We start from the raw sequence: 20,497 nt of genomic DNA, 5'->3' as shown, positions 1-20,497 counted from the left end.
CTGTTGTAAGTCAAGGACTACCTATATGTTTTGGGGGGCGTCATAACCAGCCATACATAAATCAGGGGCTACTGTAGCGACCCAATTGGCCTATCACGCTAAGCTCTGGTGTGGTTTGTTTGTTTTTTGCTGTAGCACATTTTCTTCCTGGAGAACTTTCTGAATTTTTTCTCCTGTATGGAGAATGATTGGCGAAGATTAATCTCCCATCTTGCTTTACAGCATCATCTCTGAATTATTTTATTTTTGTTCCTTTTCCAGGTAGCCGTGAAGAGCTCCTGGAACGACTACAAACATATACTCTTCAGGTGAGACCTTATTTCTTGTGATCAGAAAAAAGCAATCGTTTATGGGTTTTTTTTTACTGTAACCGGCTGGCAGGTCATAGAAAGGAAGGCCAAATCACTGGGGAATCTGAGTATACACAGCTAGATTCTATAAACCAGGATTATTTTAGTCTAATCCAGTCCAGGAAGAAACAGGAATTTCGGGCGCTAAGAAAGTAACATAGAAATGTTAGGTGTTATGTTAGACCAGGGGTCAGCAACCTGCAACTCTGGAGCCGCATATGGCTCACCCCTCTGCTGCGGCTCCTTGTCACTCAAAATATGTGTCACAACCACCAATGTGCAACACCCGCCAGCACGCGATTTATTGAGCTTTTTAACCCCCGGTAGAGGTCAACCATGGATAAATGGAAGAAAAGTTTCAGAAGAAAACAGAACGTTTAATTCAACTACATATGCTAGTTTTGTGGCCGCTCAAGAAATAGTCAGGCACGGGAAGGATTTTTTGGCTCCCGGTGTTTTCTTTTCTGTGGGAAAGGGGTCCAAATGGCTCTTTTGAGTGTTTAAGGTTGCAGACCCCTGTGTTAGACAGCTGTTAAAAACCCTCTTTGAGCAAGAGGCGGCAACAATGGAAATAACCGTGATTGATGAATTAAACCAGGGGGGAAATGTATTAAGAGCGTTTGAAAGGGAGATAGGGGCCTGGGCAGAAACTTTGGGAACTAGACAGTGGAAGAGGGTAGAGGTGGGAGAAATACCTAGATTGAATAGCCAAGAAACAGATTCTGACAGAGAGAGAGATCCAGGAGAGGAATTTGGGAGGCAATTTAAAAAAAAAAAAAATGCATAGCAATTAAAGTATTGAAGCAGGCAAGAGACAATGGATAGATGGATAGACAGAATTCCAATTTTACTGGCTGGGCAATTTAAAAATTGAAGTCCACACATCTTTAAGGTGGGAAATACTGTTCTAGACCATCACTTTTGCTAGAGAGAACTATTTTAGATTTCAAGTTGAAAATACAGTACTTTTCGGAGTATAAGATGCACTTCTCCCCCCCCCCAAAAAAAGTGGGTGGAAATGTCTGTGCATCTTGTACAGCGAATGTTGCCGAAGCCCCGCCCACCCGCTGGCCCTCACCCTTCAGCTTCTACCTCCCAGCAATTTACCTCCTTGCAGCAATAGCAAACAGCGTGGTCAGCTTCAGAATAGCCTGATTTAGCACCAGCAGCTGATTGCCGGTTGGATTGTCCTCCCGGAATACCGCCTATCAGCTGTTCCAGGCTGCGCCCATCGGCACTGTCATCTATCGCCGCCTCTGCGCACTCCATTTTTGGCCTCTGTGCATCCCATTTTTGGCCTCCGCATGCACCATTTTTGGCCTCTGCGTGTCCCATTTACGGCCTGTTCCAGGCGGCGGCCCCCGCTGACTGGAACAGCTGATAGGAAGTATTCCGGGAGGCAGATCCAACCGCCAATCAGCTTGTTGTGCTAAATCAGGCTGTGCTGAAGCTGACGACGCTGTTTACTGTTTGCTGCAAGGAGCAAATTGCTGGGAGGCAGAGGCAGATAATTTTTTTTTTCTTATTTTCTTCCCCCACAGCTAGGTGTGTCTTATACTTCGGATCGTCTTAATACGGTAGTTGATTTATTTTCCTCCATTTTTTTTTCCTTTTCATTTTTCTTAACAGACGGGAATTCTGCTTACCAGGCCTGTTCTAAGAGGAGATGATGGAGACAATCCAGCCCCACCTCCCTTGCCAGGACCAGTAAGTACAGATAATCCTCAATTTACAACAGGTTCATTTAGTGACCGTTCAAAGTTACAACGGAACTGGAAAAAAGTGACTTAGGACCCTTTTTTACAGTTTTTTTTTGTTTTTTTTTGTTTTTATTGGATTTATATACCACCCTACTCCCGAAGGACTCAGGGCGGTGAACAGCCACAGAATAAAACACATAAATACAAAAATTTAAAATAGAATAAAAACGAATTAAATAATTTGGCTGAGACAAATTTAAAATACCCAATAATTTAAAAACAAATTAAAATTTACATTTAAAAGGGGAAAAGAATTAGGTCAGGCCAGCTTGATGAAATAAAAAAATCTTGAGCGCGTGATGGAAGGTGCGCAGATCCGGGATCCTCCGTATCTCCAGGGGGAGCTCGTTCCAGATCGTAGGTGCCCCCACAGAGAAAGCTCTCCCCCTAGGGGCCGCTAGTCGACATTGTTTGGCCGACGGCACCCTGAGAAGACCCTCTCTATGGGAGCGTACTGGCCGGTGGGAGGCTATTGGTGGTAGCAGGCGGTCCCATAAATAACCAGGTCCTAAGCCATGGAACGCTCTAAAGGTGATAACCAAAACCTTGAAGTGCACCCGGAAGACCACTGGGAGCCAGTGCAGCTCGCGCAGGAGAGGTGTTACATGGGAACGCCACGACGCTCCCATAACCACCTGCGCAGCCGCACTCTGCGCTAGTTGGAGCCTCCGAGTGCTCCTCAAGGGGAGCCCCATGTAGAGAGCGTTACAATAGTCCAGACGGGAGGTGACGAGGGCATGAGTGACTGTGCGTAGGGAGTCCCGATCTAGAAAGGGACGCAACAGTTACGACTTTTGCAGCGTTCCCAATTTCTGAAGCTAGCAAGTCCAGAAGATGCTTCTTGGGACTAATGCCTCTTTCTCTCTTGTGCAGGTCCAAGGCATTCCTTTGCCCCCTCCTCCAATGGGCATGCCCCCGATGCAGCCTCCCCCTCCCCCTCCTCCTGGCATGGGCCTCAGCTTCCCCATGGGTGTGGGACCCCCTCCACCGCCTCCCACTATAGGCGCGCCTCTTCGCATGCAGATGGATCCTTCCTCATTGCCCGAAGAAGAGCGACTGAAGCTGGCTCAGCAACAGGCCGCCATGTTGATCCAACAGGAGGAGAGAGGCAAGCAGGTAACGACACACCTTGCTTTGAAAATGCACAGGTATGTGTATGGGGGGGGTGCACGTATGTGGGTAATAGCCCACCAGCTTGCCTTCCTTAATTTGGCATCTTTCCATTGTCTTCCACTCTGGCTCTTAGAATCTGTCAGGCCCAAAACACCCCAAAATGACACACAATGATTTTTCCAAGCTGAGTTTTCTATGATTTCCATGCCTATAGAGAGAATCTTGCCTCGGTATCTATGGTACACTCTGTGAATTATTAAGGAGGAACTGTCTTCACCCTCTTTCTCGCACATAAAATGCCTGGACTGGGTTGCCTCTTACTCTCTACAAGGCGAAAGACTCAAATTTACTGAACTAATGGGTAACTCAGTGGTGGGATTCAGCCTGTTCGCACCTATTCGGGAGAACCGGTTGTTAACTTTCTAAGCAGTTTGGAGAACCAGGGCTAATCCTGTAAGGAAGGCAGGAAGGAAACATTCTGCTGTTGTTTCTAGCCTAATCTTTATTGCCCTGCTTACAGAAACTGCCTCTCTGGTTAACCCTTATTACATTGTAACAGCTAAGGTGTTACAATGTGAGTGATGTTGAGTTGGCCACGCCCACACAGTCACATGACCACCAAGCCATGCCTACCGAGCTGGTCATTAGGGCAGAGAACCGGTTGTTAAATTGTTTGAATCCCACCACGGGGGTAACTACCCCGAAAATAAGACCTAATAAGAACAAAGTTACGACGGCGCTGAAAAAAGTGACCGGCTGATCATTTTCCCACTGACAAACAATGCCGCATCCCCATGGACACGTGATTTACCTTCGGATGCTCGACAACTGGCTCACATTGATGACGGTCGCAGCCTCCCGGGAATCGCGTGATCCTGTTTTTGAGACCTGAGAAGCCAAGTCCACGGGGAAACCCGGTTCACTTAACAACCGGGCTGCTCGTTTAAGCGACCGCGGTGATCCGCTTCGCAAAGGTGGCAAGGGAGGTCATAAAATGGGGGCAAAACTCGCTTCCCAAATTTTCTCACTCGACAACATAAATTCTGGGCTCGATTGTGGGTCCTACCTGTAACCCACAGGTAGGGACCCAATCGGATTCCATGCCGATCCTTTAGAGAAGGATCGGCATGCAATGGTGAAACGGCCTCTATTTGCTTTGCAGCCATTCCTAGGTGGCGGGTCAAAAGTTTGATAGAAAAGTTTGCAGGGTTGCAAACCTGCGTTGACTCTCCTTTCTCACCCTCCCACCTCTGTTCCTCTCCCGCCCCCCCGCCTCCCGCCACAGGCAGCTGTCCTAATGGAGCAGGCGCGCCAGCAAGAGATGTCAAAGCTAGCCCCTTCAGTACCTCGGACAGTTCCAGATCTGCTCTCAAGACCTCAAGGCCACCCCAGACGTAAGTGCTTTTGGGCCAGGACAGGAGGTTGGTAACTAGGAAACATCATCAGTGCTGGGAAGGGAGTGTGATTTTCACTATTTATATGCAAGTGACTTGCCCTGTCGATGTTGGTATTCTTCAGCAACAATTCCTTGTTTAAGCTGTTGCTTACAGTTGAGACCAAACTCCGCTCCCTTCCAGCACTCACGGTGTTCCCTGCTTTGTCTTTTAAGTGAGGAAATGACAAAAAATGGTATTGCTTCAGCTAATTTGAGTCTCGGTTTCCCTATTCCAGTAAACACCGCTTCCAGCTCTCCCATGGGAATAGCGAGCTCAAGACCCCGTGGCCCCCCACCTCCTCCGGGAGAAGACAGTCGGGAGGTAAGTCCATTTATGGCCAGAGGTGGCCAACAGAGGGGAAACAAGGCTGTTCTTAAATCCATCCATCCATGCATTCATCCATCCGTCCATTCAATTTGTAGGAGGAGAAATTGAGCTATGTGTAGGTAAGGGAGGAAGGGGGGGGGGGAAACCAGCCAAGTATTGATACATCAGCACCTTAAGTAGGAATGGGATTCAATTAATTGGAAACTGCCTAAGAATTTTGTCTGCTATCTGGGTTCAAGGAGAGATCTGGTTTTCCCTTGTACAACGTGCGTGTCAGCGTTCCAGAACAACCCAACTCCAATTAAAAACTCCGAGACAGGCATTTTCTCAAAGTTCCCATTTATTAGAGTAGGAATACTGGCACGTCTGGGAAAACCCGAATCTGAGAGTTTCGGGTTTTCCCTCAGTAAATCAAAACCCCAAATCCAGCCCCCTGCATCTATCAGTCCATCACATGGCCCAATCACCATCCGTCCCAACTTGAGCCATTACTGCAACCACTCCTCCTCCAGTTGCAGGAACAGCATGACCTTGACTGAAGGGAAGAATGCTATTATGTCTAACTACAATCCCTCTACTAGATCCCCCCTTCTACTTTCCCAAGCGCAATTAGGTGGCAGCATGGAAGCTTCCGGGGTTAATATGGCTTCCAAAGCTGTCAGGGCTCCTGGAAGCAGGCACATGAGTCAGCGGACTTACCTCTGTGGTTAAAAAAAAATGGTGTCCTCTTTCCAGACGGTTCTTAGCCTGATTCATGACAAAGTTTACCCGCTCAAATGCCTTTTCTCTTTGCCCACTGTTTCCTAAAGCGAAAGGATATCCAAGCCTGAATTGTTTTGCATGAATGAAATTCGCAGACGGCTGATGATCTTGAGTGTTGATTTTGACCTTTCCAGATCGATGATTCAGGGGTGGGCCCAAAAATTCCTCAAGCCTTGGAAAAGATCCTTCAGCTTAAGGAGATCCGTCAGGAAGAGCTCACATCTGTACCCGGCGCCACAGGTAAAGGACCAATAGTAGGGTTCCTGGGAAGTCTAGTACAGAGACATCCATCCCTGCTACAGACAGACGGATTATGAAATTATATTGCTGGGACCAGACTTGGAATCTTTTCTTTCCCTTTTTTTAAAAAAGTTCCTAGTCCTCATGATAATAGTGGAAACAAATGGGGAATCTGCAACAGATTGGCCGGGTTAATGTCAACTTAAAGAACGACACCTGGAATTGCTTCTGCATAGTTTCTCTAGGGTTGTTCGCCCATATCTTGCCAGACTAAAGCAATGATCTGCATAACTACAAGTAGACCTCAAATTACGACCACAGCTGAGCCCAAAATTTCTGTTGCTAAGTGAGACATTTGTTAAGTGAGTTTTGCCCCGTCTTACGACCTATTTTGCCACCATTGTGAAGTGAATTACTGCAGTTGTTAAGTTAATAACAAGGTTGTTAAGTGAATCTGGCTTCCCCACTGACTTTGCTCGTCAGACAGTCGCAAAAGGGGATCACATGACCCTGGGACACTGCAACCGTCATAAATACGAGTCCCTTGCCGAGTGTCCAAATTTTGATTATGGGACTATTAGGATGCTGCAACGGTCCTAAGAGTGAAAAACGGTCATAAGCCACTTTTTTCAGTGCCGTTGTAACGTCAAAAGGTCACTAAATGAACTGTTGTAACTCAAGGGCTACGTGTAATCTTCCTTTTGGGGAGGGGCTGGTGTGTTTCCATTTTTTTATCTCCCCCTCACCCCGCTAATCTCCGCCCCAATTTTGCCTTCCTTGCAGACGATGACATGGAGACCGAGCTGAGGGCGCTGGCTGGCATCTCTGCCTCCGATGCTGAAGACGACGCTTCGGCCCTGTCTAAGAAAGAGGTGAGAGGAATCGGGCTGTGTTGTGGTCTGCCGGCAGCCTGCGGAGCTGGCAGCGGAGTCAGAATGTGAGGAGGCTGGGGAGGAACATGGGCCTGTCTTGGAGTCCGCGGAAGGTTCGGACGAGAGCTCTGCGTCAGAGGCAGAGAGAGGGCCAGGGCCATCTGGTAAGTTATGTGCTGACTCCAGAGCCTCCAGAGTTGGACATCAGCGAGGCAGAGGAACAGGGGGAGCCTGTTCCCAGTGCGCGCATGCGCAGAGCTGCCAGAAGGCAAGAACAGTTAAGACAAAAGGGACGACTCAGGAGTAAGGCTTGGAGAAGATTGGCCCTTCCCATAAGACATAAAGGAGGAGCAAAGGCACGTGAGCCTTTGCAGGAAGCATCTTTGTTCGTTCTGATCGGTTTAAATTCTGAAGCTCCGTTTTGACTCTGCTCCGTGTGGCCTTGCAAAGCTAATTGTCAATTAAGTCTTTGGCAGCGTGTCAAGGGAGATAAAGGTGGGTACTCATCAGCCTTATCCTGAAGGACTGTGGCAGACTTCTATCGGACTCTTTACAAACTCTTTGTGCCTCATTACGGGCTGTGAATGAACATAATTCACAGCGGTTGAAATAAAAAGAGGGTTTTGGGGACTAATTGTGTGCTTTTTGCTGTCTCAGGAAGCCTAGGTCAGAACAGGCTGGGTCAGCAAGGACTTGGGAAAGGCTGCAGCTCAGAGACCAGGTTGCTTCCTTTTGCATGGAAAAAGATCCTCGGTTCGTTTCTGACGCTGCTGGTGTCAGACCTGTCGAGTCTGATCCCCTAGGAAAGTGAGACTCTCGATTACATTTGATGGAAGTGAAAGGCACTTTTACTAAGAGAGGCTGGTTACAGGAGAGTCAGGTGGAATGTGAATTTCCCGCAGATCAATACAAAACTAGCCCCTTGGTTTCCCTTAGCGCCCCCCCCCCCCCATGGGAATAGAATAGAATAGAATAGAATAGAATAGAATAGAATAGAATAGAATAGAATAGAATAGAATAGAATAGAATTCTTTACTGGCCAAGTGTGATTGGACACACACGGAATTTGTCTTTGGTGCATATGCTCTCAAGTGTACATAAAAAGACAAGATACGTTCGTCAAGAATCATAAGGTACAACACTTAATGATAGTCACAGGGTACAAATAAGCAGTCAAATCATATTATGAAACAGTCAATATAAATCGTAAGGATACCAGCAACAAAGTTACAGTCATAGAGTCATAAGTGGGAGGAGATGAGTGATAGGAACGATGAGAAGATTAATAGTAGTGCAGACTTAGTGAATAGTTTGACAGTGTTGAGGGAATTATTCGTTTAGCAGAGTGATGGTGTTTGGGGAAAAAACTGTCCTTGTGTCTAGTTGTTCTGGTGTGCAGTGCTCTATATAGCGTCGTTTTGAGGGTAGGAGTTGAGACAGTTGATGTCCAGGATGCGAGGGGTCTGCAGATATGTTCCCAGCCCTCTTTTTGACTCGTGCAGTATACAGGTCCTCCATGGAAAGAAGGTTGGTAGCCATGGTTTTTTCTGCACTTCTAACGATCCTCTGAAGTCTGTGTCTGCCTTGTTGGGTTGCAGAGCCAAACCAGACAGTGACAGAGGTGCAGATGACAGACTCCATCATTCCTCTGTAGAACTTGTACCAGCAGCTCCTTGTAGTAGGAAGCTAACCCTCTGCTAACGGAGGTTATCTTTTCTCGAATCCCCTGAACAGAAAAACCGCAAACGACGGAACCGGAAGAAAAAAAAGAAGCAAAACGCCCCTTCTAAAAGTAACCAGGTTCCCCAGGCTGGCAAAGGACACGGGGAAGAATCGGGAAGCGATGCTCCCCTGGAAATCGAGTACGTGACCGAAGAGCCGGAAATCTACGATCCCAATTTCATCTTCTTCAAAAGGATCTTTGAGGCATTCAAGGTATGATCAGATCTGGGGTTCCAGAGATCGGGGCGGAGATGCAAAGACACACACAGGTCAGGGGTGGAGGTAGATCTTTTCCCTGTGGTTGAGACTCTAGATCCATGGTTCCCAACGTGGGGCCCACGCCTCACGGGGGGGGGAATTTGATTTTTAATGGGGGCAATTGGAACCTTGTTTAAATCAAGTTAATGGCCTTTTGGGCTTCCTCGGCATGAGTAGGAGTTCACTTTTTGGATAGTAAGAATTATATGTCAAGGGTGGGGGCATCAAGATTTTAGAGATGCTTAGGTGGGGCATGGCCAAAAAAAGGTTGGGAACCACTGTTCTAGATGTTGAGACTCTAGAAAGAGTGCAGAGAAGAGCAACCAGGATGAGGGGACTGGAGGTTCAAACATACGATGAACGGTTGCAGGAACTGGGCCTGGCTAGTCTAGAGAAGAGAAGGACCGGGGGAGACAGGAAAGCATCTTCCAATATTTGAGGGGCTGCCCCAGAGAGGAGGAAGGGGGTCAAGCTATTCTCCAAAGCACCAGAAGGCCAGACAAGGAAGAATGGATGGAAACTGACCAAGGAGAGATTCAACCTAGAAATAAGGAGGAATTTCCTGACAGTGAGAACAATCAAATGATGGAACAGAAGTTGCCTTTGGAAGTTGTGGGAACTTCATTTCAAGAATGTGTCCTCCAGACACTTTGAGGGAGCTGGGATGTGGCATCCCCATGGACTCAGCTCATTGGAAGGGACCCAGCAACAGTCATAAATACGAACCCGTTGCCAAGCTGATCTGAATTTTGATCACGTGATGGGTTTTTTTTTTTTTTTTGCTGCGACGGTCGTGTGAAAAACAGCCCTTTTTCCCCCAGTGCCGTCGTAACTTTGAAAGGCCCCGCAACGAACGCTTGTAAGCCGAGGGCCGCCTGTAACTTGTTCCCGCCTTCTGAGAATTCCCTTCCCCAACTCTTGTCCTCCTTTCCTCACAGCTGACCGACGACGTTAAGAAGGACAAGGAGAAAGAACCGGAGAAAACCGACAAGTTGGCCGCTTCGGCTCTGCCGAAGAAGAAGGGGTTTGAGGAAGAACGGAAGGACAGCGACGACAGCTCCGACGATGAGCAGGTGAGTGTGGGTGTGGCTGGCTGATGGGAAACACCCCGTTTTCCTGCTCTTTTTAGCCTTCTGTGTGAACCTGCAACGAAAGAAAAAGAAGTTTCTTGGTTTCGGGTTGTTAGAACAGAAATGAAACCTCCAGCTGTAGGGGCAGTCCATCCCACAGTTTAAGATTCAGGGTGGCTGTTCACCGCCCTGAGTCCGAAAGGAGAAGGGCGGTATAGAAGTTTGAATAATAAAATAATAAAAATAAAAATAATAAATAAATAAATAAATAAATAAATAAATAAATAAATAAATAAATAAATAAATAAATAAATAAATAAATAAGAAAGATTCTTGAGGACGGGTGGCAAAAAAAGGGACTTGTCTCAGCACATATGTCATATATGTCTTATATAAGCTTCCCCTGTAAGATTACAGGGAAAAATGGCTATGTAGCTAAGAAACCTGCACTGACATGATACGACGGGATAATCATAATTGTTAGAGGAAGTGACAGGTCTCTCTCTCTCCCCCCCCCAAAAAAAATAATTCAGGAAAAGAAGCCAGAAGTTCCCAAATTGTCCAAGAAGAAACTGAGGCGGATGAACCGTTTTACCGTGGCCGAGCTGAAGCAGGTATGGCTTCCATTTCTTTTATTTATTCATTTACCAAATTTTTACGCTGCCTTTTTACTTTATAAGTAACTCGGTAAACATATTTAATACTCTTTCCTCCTCCTCCCACCTTCATCTCCCCCCTCTTCCTCCACTCTGCAAGCCCCACTCCATCTAGCACTGATGATGTTACCTAGTTGGGTAATGAAATGTCTACAAGAAAATAACCAAGCTCAGGGGGCACCAGGGTGCCCACAATCCTCCTCCTTCTTTCTCCCCCCCTTCCTTCCTTCCTTCCTTCCTTCCTTCCTTCCTTCCTTCCTTCCTTCCTTCCTTCCTTCCTTCCTTCCTTCTGCTTTCTTTTAACCTTTTCTAGGATGAGAGATATTGTTCTCCCTGGTGTGTAAAGTGGATTTTTTTAGGACTCCTGAGGTTGTGATTTCTCTGGCTGGGCCTGGAGAAGTCCTATGATTGAAGACCATAGAAATAATGTAGCTTTTTACAAACACAACATAATTTCCATTTGATATTTTACTATATTATAGATGAAATTAGGAGAAGAATGTTGAACGAATACTGGTTTTTAGTATGTGGATTATGAGTACTTTAAGCTACTCTATGGATTGTTGTTATTTCTTTGAACGTAGAAGTGGTTGTATTGTTTATTTATTTGTATCCCATCTTTATTAAGGTAGATTAGAGGGATAGAGAGAAAGAGATGGATGGATGGATGGATGGATGGATGGATGGATGGATGGATGGATGGATGGATGGATAGATAGATAGATGATAGATATATAGATGATAGATAGATTGATAGATAAATATAAATAGATATATAGATGATAAATAGAGAGAAAGAGATAGATAGATAGATAGATAGATAGATAGATAGATAGATAGATAGATAGATAGATAGATAGATAGGCACAGATATAAGAGGATAGACAGACAGACAGATTAGATAGACACAGATATAATAGAGAATAGAGATAGATAGATAGATAATTAGATAGATAGATGATAGATAGATAGATGATAGGGAGATAGAGAGATAGAAAGATAGATAGATGATTGATAGAGAGATAGATAATTGGATAGATAGAATAGATAGATACAGATATAATAGAGGATAGATAGATGATAGATACATACCTAGATATATACATAGATCGATCGATAGATCGATTAGATAGACACAGATATAGAAATTAGATAGACAGACAGACAGATTAGATGAAAGAAAGAAAGAAAGAAAGAAAGAAAGAAAGAAAGAAAGAAAGAAAGAAAGAAAGAAAGAAAGAAAGAAAGGCAGTTGAAAAACCCAGGACAGGGGTCGGCAACCTTAAACACTCAAAGAGCCACAAAGGTCCTAATTGGAAGCCCCCTGTTAAATTCTGGAGCTGACTGGAACTCCGGTTCTCTCACCATAGTGTCTCCTCCTAGCATGGCGTCCTTTTTCCTCTACCTGTCCTCACCGAAAGCCCCATCAATTGTGCTGCAGGGAGCTGCAGGAGCGGGATGAAAGAGCCACATGCGGCTCCAGAGCCGCAGGTTGCCAACCCCTGACCCAGGAGAATGGACTTTATTTATTTATTTGTCTTTTTGATTCCCTGCAGCTGGTGGCCCGCCCCGATGTGGTGGAGATGCACGACGTGACGGCGCAGGATCCCAAGCTGCTAGTCCACTTGAAGGCCACCCGCAACTCGGTCCCCGTGCCCCGCCACTGGTGTTTCAAACGCAAATATCTCCAGGGGAAGAGAGGCATCGAGAAGCCGCCGTTTGAGCTGCCAGAATTCATTAAGCGCACCGGGATCCAGGAGATGAGAGAAGCCCTGCAGGAAAAGGTGTGGAAGGAAGCTTTGTTGTTCACGCACAAACACACACACACGCACACATACACACAGAGAGAGCTGTTCCATGACTGCAGCCTTCAAGTTTGCACGAAAGGGAGGCTCAAGAGGGTGGGAATTCAGAATGGTCAGGCTAAAATTATATTACCGTAGCAAATTAAATAACCAAATAAAAGTATACACAGAATTGGTCAAGAGTTTGCAACAGCAATCAAATCCAGAAAGCACACACAGGTAACTGATTCAGCAGGATTCATTAACTTCTCTTTATATATAATATAACACATAAATAAATGTACAATACCAATGGCAGGTTCTTCCAACGTGGTAGTAGTTACAAGCAAAACACAGGCAGAGGAGAGAACCGTTTCAGTTTCAATTCAGCAGACTAGTTTTCAGCAGACTCAGAGCTACAGAACTAAGCCACGCCCAGGCTCCAAACTGTTTCAGCTCCCATAGGCTGACCTTGTTACTATGTCTCTGCCAGTCATGAATTCTCATACACACTGACAGAATTGGCAGTACATTTAGTCCTCAACCTATGACCACAATCGAGCCCAAAACGTACTTTGCTGAACGAAACATTTCTTAAGTGAATTTTGCTTAACAACTGCGGCAAGAAAGATCGTAAAATGAGGCAAATGTCAACTCGCAAAGCATCCCTGGCCTGCTCTCGAGTTGCCATAGGCCAGGAGGGATGGGAAACTGCGAAACTGCACAGCAGCCAAAAACAGATGCACATTCCACGCTTATCTCCCTCAAGGCTGTATCCCAGGGATACCTACAGTAGTCAAAGGGGAGTGACGTACACCGTGCAAAATTGAATGTGATTGGGGGAGGGGGGGAACAGGGTCATGATTGGGGCGTAAATTACGTAAGGTCAGAGCTGGCTTCACTTGGGAACCTGCCGACATGAAGCTCCTAATAAATAACTGGATTTCTTTTGACGCTTAGCTCGAGACTCATGATTTAATTAGGGCATCCGTCGGAACCCTGACAGCAAAACTCACTTAACAAACTGAACTGATTCACTTAACAGCTGACGGGTTCACTTAACAGGACCCTTTCCCGTTGGCTGACTTTCCCCTGGTTTCTTCCCTCCCTGCCCCTCCAGGAGGAACAAAAAACCATGAAATCCAAAATGCGGGAGAAAGTCCGGCCGAAGATGGGCAAAATCGACATCGATTACCAGAAACTGCACGACGCCTTCTTCAAGTGGCAGACGAAGCCAAAGCTGACCATTCACGGCGACTTGTACTACGAGGTAACGAAGCCGCAGCCCTCTTCCCCAACTCGACGGGAAGGAGGGAGACTAGTGTGGCGGCTCCCTTGCCAAGTCCTTCCCCTTCTTTTTCTTCCTCCCCCAGGGCAAAGAGTTCGAGACACGTCTGAAGGAGAAAAAGCCGGGAGATCTTTCAGACGAGCTGCGCATCGCCCTGGGGATGCCCGTGGGGCCGGTAAGTCGTTGGGAGACTGCCAACACCTGCTGCTGACTGCCGGCTGCCTGAAATTTGTCAGTTCAAATGTCACCAGGCTCAAGGTTGACTCAGCCTTCCGTCCTTCCGAGGTCGATAAAATGAGGACCCAGATTGTTGGGGGCAAGTTGCTGACTCTGTAAACCGCTTAGAGAGGGCTGCAAAGCACTGTGAAGCAGGATATAAGTCTAAATGCTATTGCTAACACCTACGAGAACAGCGGTGGCCTCCGAACTGAGCCTTGGGAGATGGAGCAAGAGAGAATCTTGGCAGACACTTCTTTTTTTTTTTTTTTCAAAAGCCAACCTGCCAAAAGGATGGTTATTTTATCCAAACGGCTGGGGAGCTTTCTTGGAACTGCTGAAAGGACTGTGTTGTAGACAACAGAAAGACGATGTTGTATCCTTCCCCCTCTGTTGAGAGCGGGCTGTTCAATTTGGACATGGATGGCCTCTCTGACCCCTCTTTCAAGCCAGCAGTCCTCTCTGTCCAGAATGTGGACTTCGTTGTCTTCAAAAGAGTGGCCTTTGTCTTTTAAATGCAGATGAACTGCCGAATCTTGTCCTGATGGGTTTGTTCTCCTATGTTGTGCCGTGTGTTTGTGAAGTGGTTGTTTTGTTTCTCCACCAATCTCCTGTTCTACAACACAGTCCTTTCAGCTGTTCCAAGAAGGCTTCATACCAATTTGCACTACTCAGGTGACCCCGAGGACACAGCTAAGTGGCCTCAACAACCCTCTAAAAGGATGCAAATGACCAGCTGTTTGCAGGGAATATAAACCCTTCCGTTCCTCACCATCCAATCAGAGCTGAAGAAGCTTCTTGGATGAGAAGTGAAACGTCTTCAAAGAAAAAAACAGAAAGTCCAGTTGCCTCTTGAAAAAAGCACTTTTGGGACAACCACGACCTGGATGACTGAGGATCTCCCTAGACATTTAGGATGGGATGGTTGCACAGAAGTCAGGCGAGGAGGCTAATGCAAAGGCTTCCGTCACTAACGGTGTCTTTTTTTTCCCTTGTGTCTCCAAGAATGCCCACAAAGTTCCTCCTCCATGGCTGATCGCCATGCAGCGCTACGGCCCGCCACCTTCCTACCCCAACTTGAAAATCCCGGGTTTGAATTCTCCCATCCCAGAGGTGAGTCAGCTTTCTAACATGCTCGGGAGTACTTCTTCTCGACTGTCGAGGGTCACAATCCATCTGTTGTGGTCCGCCAGCGGCCTGCAGAGCTGGCAGCAGATTCGGACAGTGAGGAAGGAGTCTTGGGGAGGAACGTGGGCCAGTCCTGGAGTTTGGGGAAGTCTCAGACAAGGGCTCTGAGTCAGAGGCAGAGAGGGGGCCAAGGCCATCTGGTAGTTCTTTGCTGCCTCCGGAGTCTCAGGAGTCTGACATCCGCGAGGCAGAAGAACAGCGGGAGCCTGTTCCCAGTGTGCGCACACACAGCTGCCAGGAGACAGGAACAATTACGGAAAGAAGGTCGACTTGGGAGTAAGGCTTGGAGATGATTGGCCCCTCCCCATAAGACATAAAAGAGAAGCGAATGGGATGTGAGCTTTTGCAGGAAGCAGTTAGTTCATTCGGCCGGTTCAAGAGTTGAAGCTTCTGTTTGTGACTCTGTGCCAAGTTTGGCCTTGCCCTGCATCTGGAAATTAGCCCTCTGGCAGCGTTCCACATGAGATAAGGTGGGTGTTGACAACCTTCCTCTGAAAGACTCTTTTATCAAGACTTGCGGACTGTAAATGAAAGTAATTCAAAGCAATATGAATTAAAGAGGTTTGCCGGGACTAAGTTTGTGCTGTTTAATTTCTAAGGAAGCCTAGGTCATTCTGCAAAACCGAGAAAGGTTTGGGGACTCTGTTAGCTCAACCGTCAGCTGCCAGACCCCACCTGCTTGCTGAATCCGTAGGAAGATCGTCAGAAAGAAAAAATTAAAATAATAAATCACGAATAAAAAGCAAATATATGTGTTCCGGGATAATGTTGCAGGACCAGAGATTTTGTCTTCCGAGCTTTCGGTGTCAGCGTTCCAATTTATGATTTTCCCCAGCGCTGACATGAATGAGAGAAAGAGAAGCCTTGCTTTAATGCTGAGATGAACTTTCACTTAGTTTCCTACTCTTTGGTAGATAACGTTATTTAGGTGATAGAGGGAGGGGGGAATTCCTGTGACTGGAAAGGGCTTGGGACGGAGAGATGGATCTGCACGATGGCCAATGAGACATTGGGGAATAAAGAGCGGAAAGGGAGGAGTTTGGAAGGAGATGCCAGTTCTGGCTGCACCAAGAGTTCAGGAATGACGTAGTTAATTCTTAAATAAAGAAAAATTTCATCAAAGACTTTGCGTTTGAGAATGAAGTTTATTTGAGATAACACCGAATCCTGACATTCGGATTCGTGCTGGAGAAATTCTCTCTAGCAGAGTACGTGCTGTTCTTTTTTTTTAAAAAAAAAATATTTTTATTAATATAAATAAAAAAGAGCAACATATTCAAAATCCATATAGACAATGTATTGTCTGCTTACAGTTCTTTTCATAATAAGCGTCACAGTAATGATAATACTATTCTCTAATAGTAATCTCATAACAGTGCTTTTCCCTCATAACATCAATACATATTAATGGTTAATACTAATCAAAATTAACAATTGATAAAAGCCAAAAGAAAAAAAAAACAGCAAAGGCAGTTACACCTTTTCTGCTGTAATGTACAAGGTCATGTATTCGTTCGAATCGGGAAATTCTGCTCCAGCTCTTCCACGCTTCTCAACGTATCGTGCTTAAGAAGATGGTGCGAAACGCAGAATCGTGGCTTGTTTTAAGCAGCTTCCAAAGAACTGACATCCTCGTTTCATTTTTCCATAGGGGTGCTCGTTTGGATATCACGCCGGAGGCTGGGGCAAACCACCCGTGGACGAGACAGGGAAGCCACTCTACGGTGATGTCTTTGGGACCAACGCTGCTGAATTCCAGGTAAGTTTACAGCAATATTTCCTCCACCTTGGCAGTTGCAAGATAGATGAACTTCAACTCCCAGAATTCCACAGCCAGCCATGCTTTTAAGAGGAGTGGACTTCAATTCCCAGAATTCCCCAGCCAGTTTCCTTTTAGATGGGTGGACTTCCACTCCCAGAATTCCCTAGCCAGCCTGCTTTAAGATGGGTGAACTTCAATTCCCAGAATTCCCCAGCCACCATGCAAGCTGGGTGGACTTCAACTCCCAGAATTCCCCAGCCAGCCATGTTTTAAGATGGGTGGGCTTCATTCCCAGAATTCCCCAGCCATCTTTCCCATCACCTTGTTGGTAGTTTGCAGAATGTTACAAGCAAAAGAATATATTTGAATCAGTCTTTCTTTACAGAAGGGTGTCCACCCTTGGCAACTTTCGTGTGGATTTCAACTAGCTGGGGAATTCTGGGAGTTGAAGTCCACACGTCTTGAAAGTTGCCAAGATTGGATACTCCTGTTTTACCAGAAAACAGGCAGCCAACAGGGTGGCGAGAGAAGGATCCGTATAATCTCTGACAAACGCAGAAACAAATCAGGTGCTATCGAGAATCTGCCCAGCTACCAAACATTTTGTAACCCAATTCCTTTTCTCCTTCAATAAATTGAAGACTGAGAATCTTTGCTTTTCCATTGGAAGCAGCTCTTAAAGAGTTTCACAGTCACAGCTCAAACCTTCTGCATTGTACTTTTTTTTAAATTATACAAATTGACAGCTGCCCAGCTTGTAGCTGTTAAGGGATTGGCATCCATGCTTCCTTCCTTCCTTCCTTCCTTCCTTCCTTCCTTCCTTCCTTCCTTCCTTCCTTCCTTCCTTCCTTCCTTCCTTCCTTCCTTCCTTCCTTCCCTCTCTTGCTGTCATCTTCCTCCCTCCCCCTTCCCTTCTGCGCCTCCCTTCCTTCCCTCTCTCACTCTCATCTTTCTTCCTCCCTCCTTCCCTCCCCCTCTTTCTCTTCCCTTCTGCTTATCCCTCCCCCCTTCATTCCTTCCCTCCCTCTCTTGCTTTCATCTTCCTTCCTCCATCCCTCCCCCTTTCTTTTCCCTTCTGCCCCTTCCTCCCTTCCCTCTCTCGCTCTCATCTTCCTCCCTCCCTCCTTCCCTCTCCCTCTCTTTCTCTTCCCTTCCTTCCTCCTTTCCTTCCCTCCCTCCTATCTTTCTTCCCCCTCCATCCATCCCTGTCTCCCCCCTCCTTCCCTTCTGCTCCTTCCTTCCCGCTCTCATCTTCCTTCCCCATCCCTCCCCACTCTTTCCCTTCCCTTCTTCTCCTCCCTCCCTCCCTTGCCTCTCTCCCTCACCTACCTTCCTCCCTCCCTCCTTCCATCCATCCATCCATCCCTGTCTCCCCCCTCTTTCCCTTCCCTTCTGCTCCTTCCTTCCCTCCCTCCCTCCCTCTCTTTCTTCCTTCCCCCCCTCCCTTCCTTAGGCTAAGACCGAAGAAGAAGAGATAGACCGGACTCCTTGGGGGGAACTGGAGCCGTCTGACGAAGAATCCTCAGAGGAGGAAGAAGACGAGGATAGCGACGAAGAGAAGCCGGACGAGACGGGATTCATCACCCCTGCCGATAGGTCAGGCTCTGTCTGTTCTTTTCGGGGTGGGGATTTCCAAATAGGGGAGATGCGATGATAAAAGCATCCAAATCTCCATGGAAAGCTCAAAGTCAGGACAGTCCCTAAGAAGAAAATGTTGGCGTGGGATTGGCCACTCATCTATGAACTAGCAGCCTCCCCTCTCTCCCTGAATCGCCTGTCAGTTGAGCGTCAGAATAACCACGTTGGAAGGGACCCTGGAGGTCTTCTAGTCCAACCCCCTGCTCAACCTTACACCATCCCTGTCCTGACCCAGGCTCCCTTAAAAAGCAGGAAGCAGAGTCTTGGTCCCGGCTAAACCTCTTTTTATTTACACGACTGTGAATTCCTTTCATTCACAGTCAGCAAGGTTTGCCCAAACAGTTTTCCAAAGGAAGATTTATCAACACAGACCTTATCTCGCTTGGCAAGCTGCCACATAATTTGCTTCCAAACACAGTACAAGGTCAAACTTGGCACAGAGTCTCTCAGAGTCACGGAAGAAATGAATTGTTTCCTGCAAAAGCCCCCTTCCCGTTCGCTCCTCTTTTGTTTCCCATGGGAGGGGCCAATCACCTCCAAGGTGTGTCTTTACTCCTGAGTCGACCCTGCTTCCTGAGTTGTTCTTGTCTTCTGGCAGCTCTGCGCATGCACACAGTGGGAACGGGCTCCAGCTGTTCCTCTGCCTCACTGCTGTCTACCTCCCTCTCTGCCTCCAATGCAGAGTCCTCATCTGAGCTTTCCCTAGCCCCCACAGGACTGGCCCACGTTCCTCCCCAACCTCCTCACTGTCCGACTCTGCTGCCAGCTCCACCGGCCGCTGGCGGGCCACAACAATCCCAGTCAAATGGTTGTCCAGTCTACTTTTGAAAGCCTCCAGCGATGGGGCACCCACAGCTTCAGGAGGGAAGCCCTTCCACTGGTGAATTGTTCTCACTGTCAGGCAATCCCTCCTTAGTTCCTGTAACCGGACCTCCCGTTAATGATCTTTCACCCATTATTCCTTGTCCTGTTTCTCATCAGCCTGTTGGGCAAATTGACTAGACCAGATGGCTATTTTAGGATTCAGTGCATCGTATGATTTTCCCCACCCCAAATAAGTGACTTCCTTAACCAGGGTTGGCTCCAGTTACGTTTGTCCTGGTTCTGACTCAGTTTCTCCTCTTCCTCCTCTAGCGGCCTAATCACCCCAGGGGGCTTCTCTTCGGTGCCCGCCGGCATGGAGACACCAGAGCTGATAGAGCTGCGTAAGAAGAAGATTGAGGAAGCCATGGACGGGTAAATGGGCTTTTTCGATTCTGTTTTCCACTCTCTTCACATCCCCTCCCAACCCCCCCCCCTTCTCGGGGACTAGCAAGACCGTCTCTGGTGTGGGGAGTAAGTCGGGTTTTGAGAATCTAGAGGTTCACCTGATTGAGTCCTTCGCACATTTTGTTGGCCTTTCAGAGAGATAAAAAACAAGACAATCCTGAAAGACACAACTCTAGAGGGAAGAGTGGGGAGGGTACAGGAAAACTGAAGGGCCATTTTTCCCCCTAACACAATATGGTTGGTTGGTTGGTTCATTCATTCATGGTTGGTTTGTTTATTTATTCAGTCATTCATTCATTTATTCGTTCATTGTTGGTTGGTTGGTTTATTTATTCATTTATTCATGGTTGGTTGGTTGGTTCATTCAGTCATAGTTGGTTGGTTTATTTATTCATTCATGGTTGGTTGGTTGGTTAGTTGATTTATTCATTCATGATTGGTTGGTTGGTTGATTCATTCATGATTGGTTGGTTCATTCATTCATTCATTGTTGGTTGGTTGGTTGGTTGGTTTATTCATTTATTCATTCATGATTGGTTGGTTGGTTGATTCATTCATGATTGGTTGGTTCATTCATTCATTCATTGTTGGTTGGTTGGTTGGTTGATTTATTCATTTATTCATTTATTCATTCATGATTGGTTGGTTGGTTGATTCATTCATGATTGGTTGGTTCATTCATTCATTCATTCATTCATGGTTGGTTGGTTCATTCATTCATGGTTGGTTGGTTGGTTGGTTTATTCATTCAGTCATTCATTCATTCATTCATTTTTTCCTGCTTTC

General features: G+C 46.6%; 1 protein-coding gene across 1 annotated transcript in view; it reads left to right on the top strand.

Annotated features, from left to right (window-relative positions):
- Positions 1 to 20,497, top strand: part of SF3B2 (splicing factor 3b subunit 2) — a 29,284-nt gene that overhangs the window by 3,078 nt on the left and 5,709 nt on the right. The window contains exons 2-18 of the mRNA XM_087880953.1: positions 262 to 308; positions 1,980 to 2,057; positions 2,984 to 3,226; positions 4,509 to 4,617; positions 4,895 to 4,980; positions 5,883 to 5,988; positions 6,772 to 6,860; positions 8,595 to 8,795; positions 9,779 to 9,913; positions 10,444 to 10,524; positions 12,123 to 12,350; positions 13,471 to 13,620; positions 13,724 to 13,813; positions 14,860 to 14,967; positions 16,694 to 16,801; positions 18,258 to 18,400; positions 19,577 to 19,678. Coding sequence (XP_087737079.1) covers positions 262 to 308; positions 1,980 to 2,057; positions 2,984 to 3,226; positions 4,509 to 4,617; positions 4,895 to 4,980; positions 5,883 to 5,988; positions 6,772 to 6,860; positions 8,595 to 8,795; positions 9,779 to 9,913; positions 10,444 to 10,524; positions 12,123 to 12,350; positions 13,471 to 13,620; positions 13,724 to 13,813; positions 14,860 to 14,967; positions 16,694 to 16,801; positions 18,258 to 18,400; positions 19,577 to 19,678 — 2,104 coding nt within the window. The remainder of the gene's footprint in view (positions 1 to 261; positions 309 to 1,979; positions 2,058 to 2,983; positions 3,227 to 4,508; positions 4,618 to 4,894; positions 4,981 to 5,882; positions 5,989 to 6,771; positions 6,861 to 8,594; positions 8,796 to 9,778; positions 9,914 to 10,443; positions 10,525 to 12,122; positions 12,351 to 13,470; positions 13,621 to 13,723; positions 13,814 to 14,859; positions 14,968 to 16,693; positions 16,802 to 18,257; positions 18,401 to 19,576; positions 19,679 to 20,497) is intronic.

Source organism: Pantherophis guttatus, chromosome 18 (assembly GCF_059756535.1).
Source record: "Pantherophis guttatus breed Tessera chromosome 18, ASM5975653v1, whole genome shotgun sequence".
NCBI lineage: Eukaryota > Metazoa > Chordata > Lepidosauria > Squamata > Colubridae > Pantherophis > Pantherophis guttatus.
The sequence above is the reverse complement of the archived record's forward strand: the minus strand, read 5'-3'. Positions and strand labels throughout refer to the sequence as shown.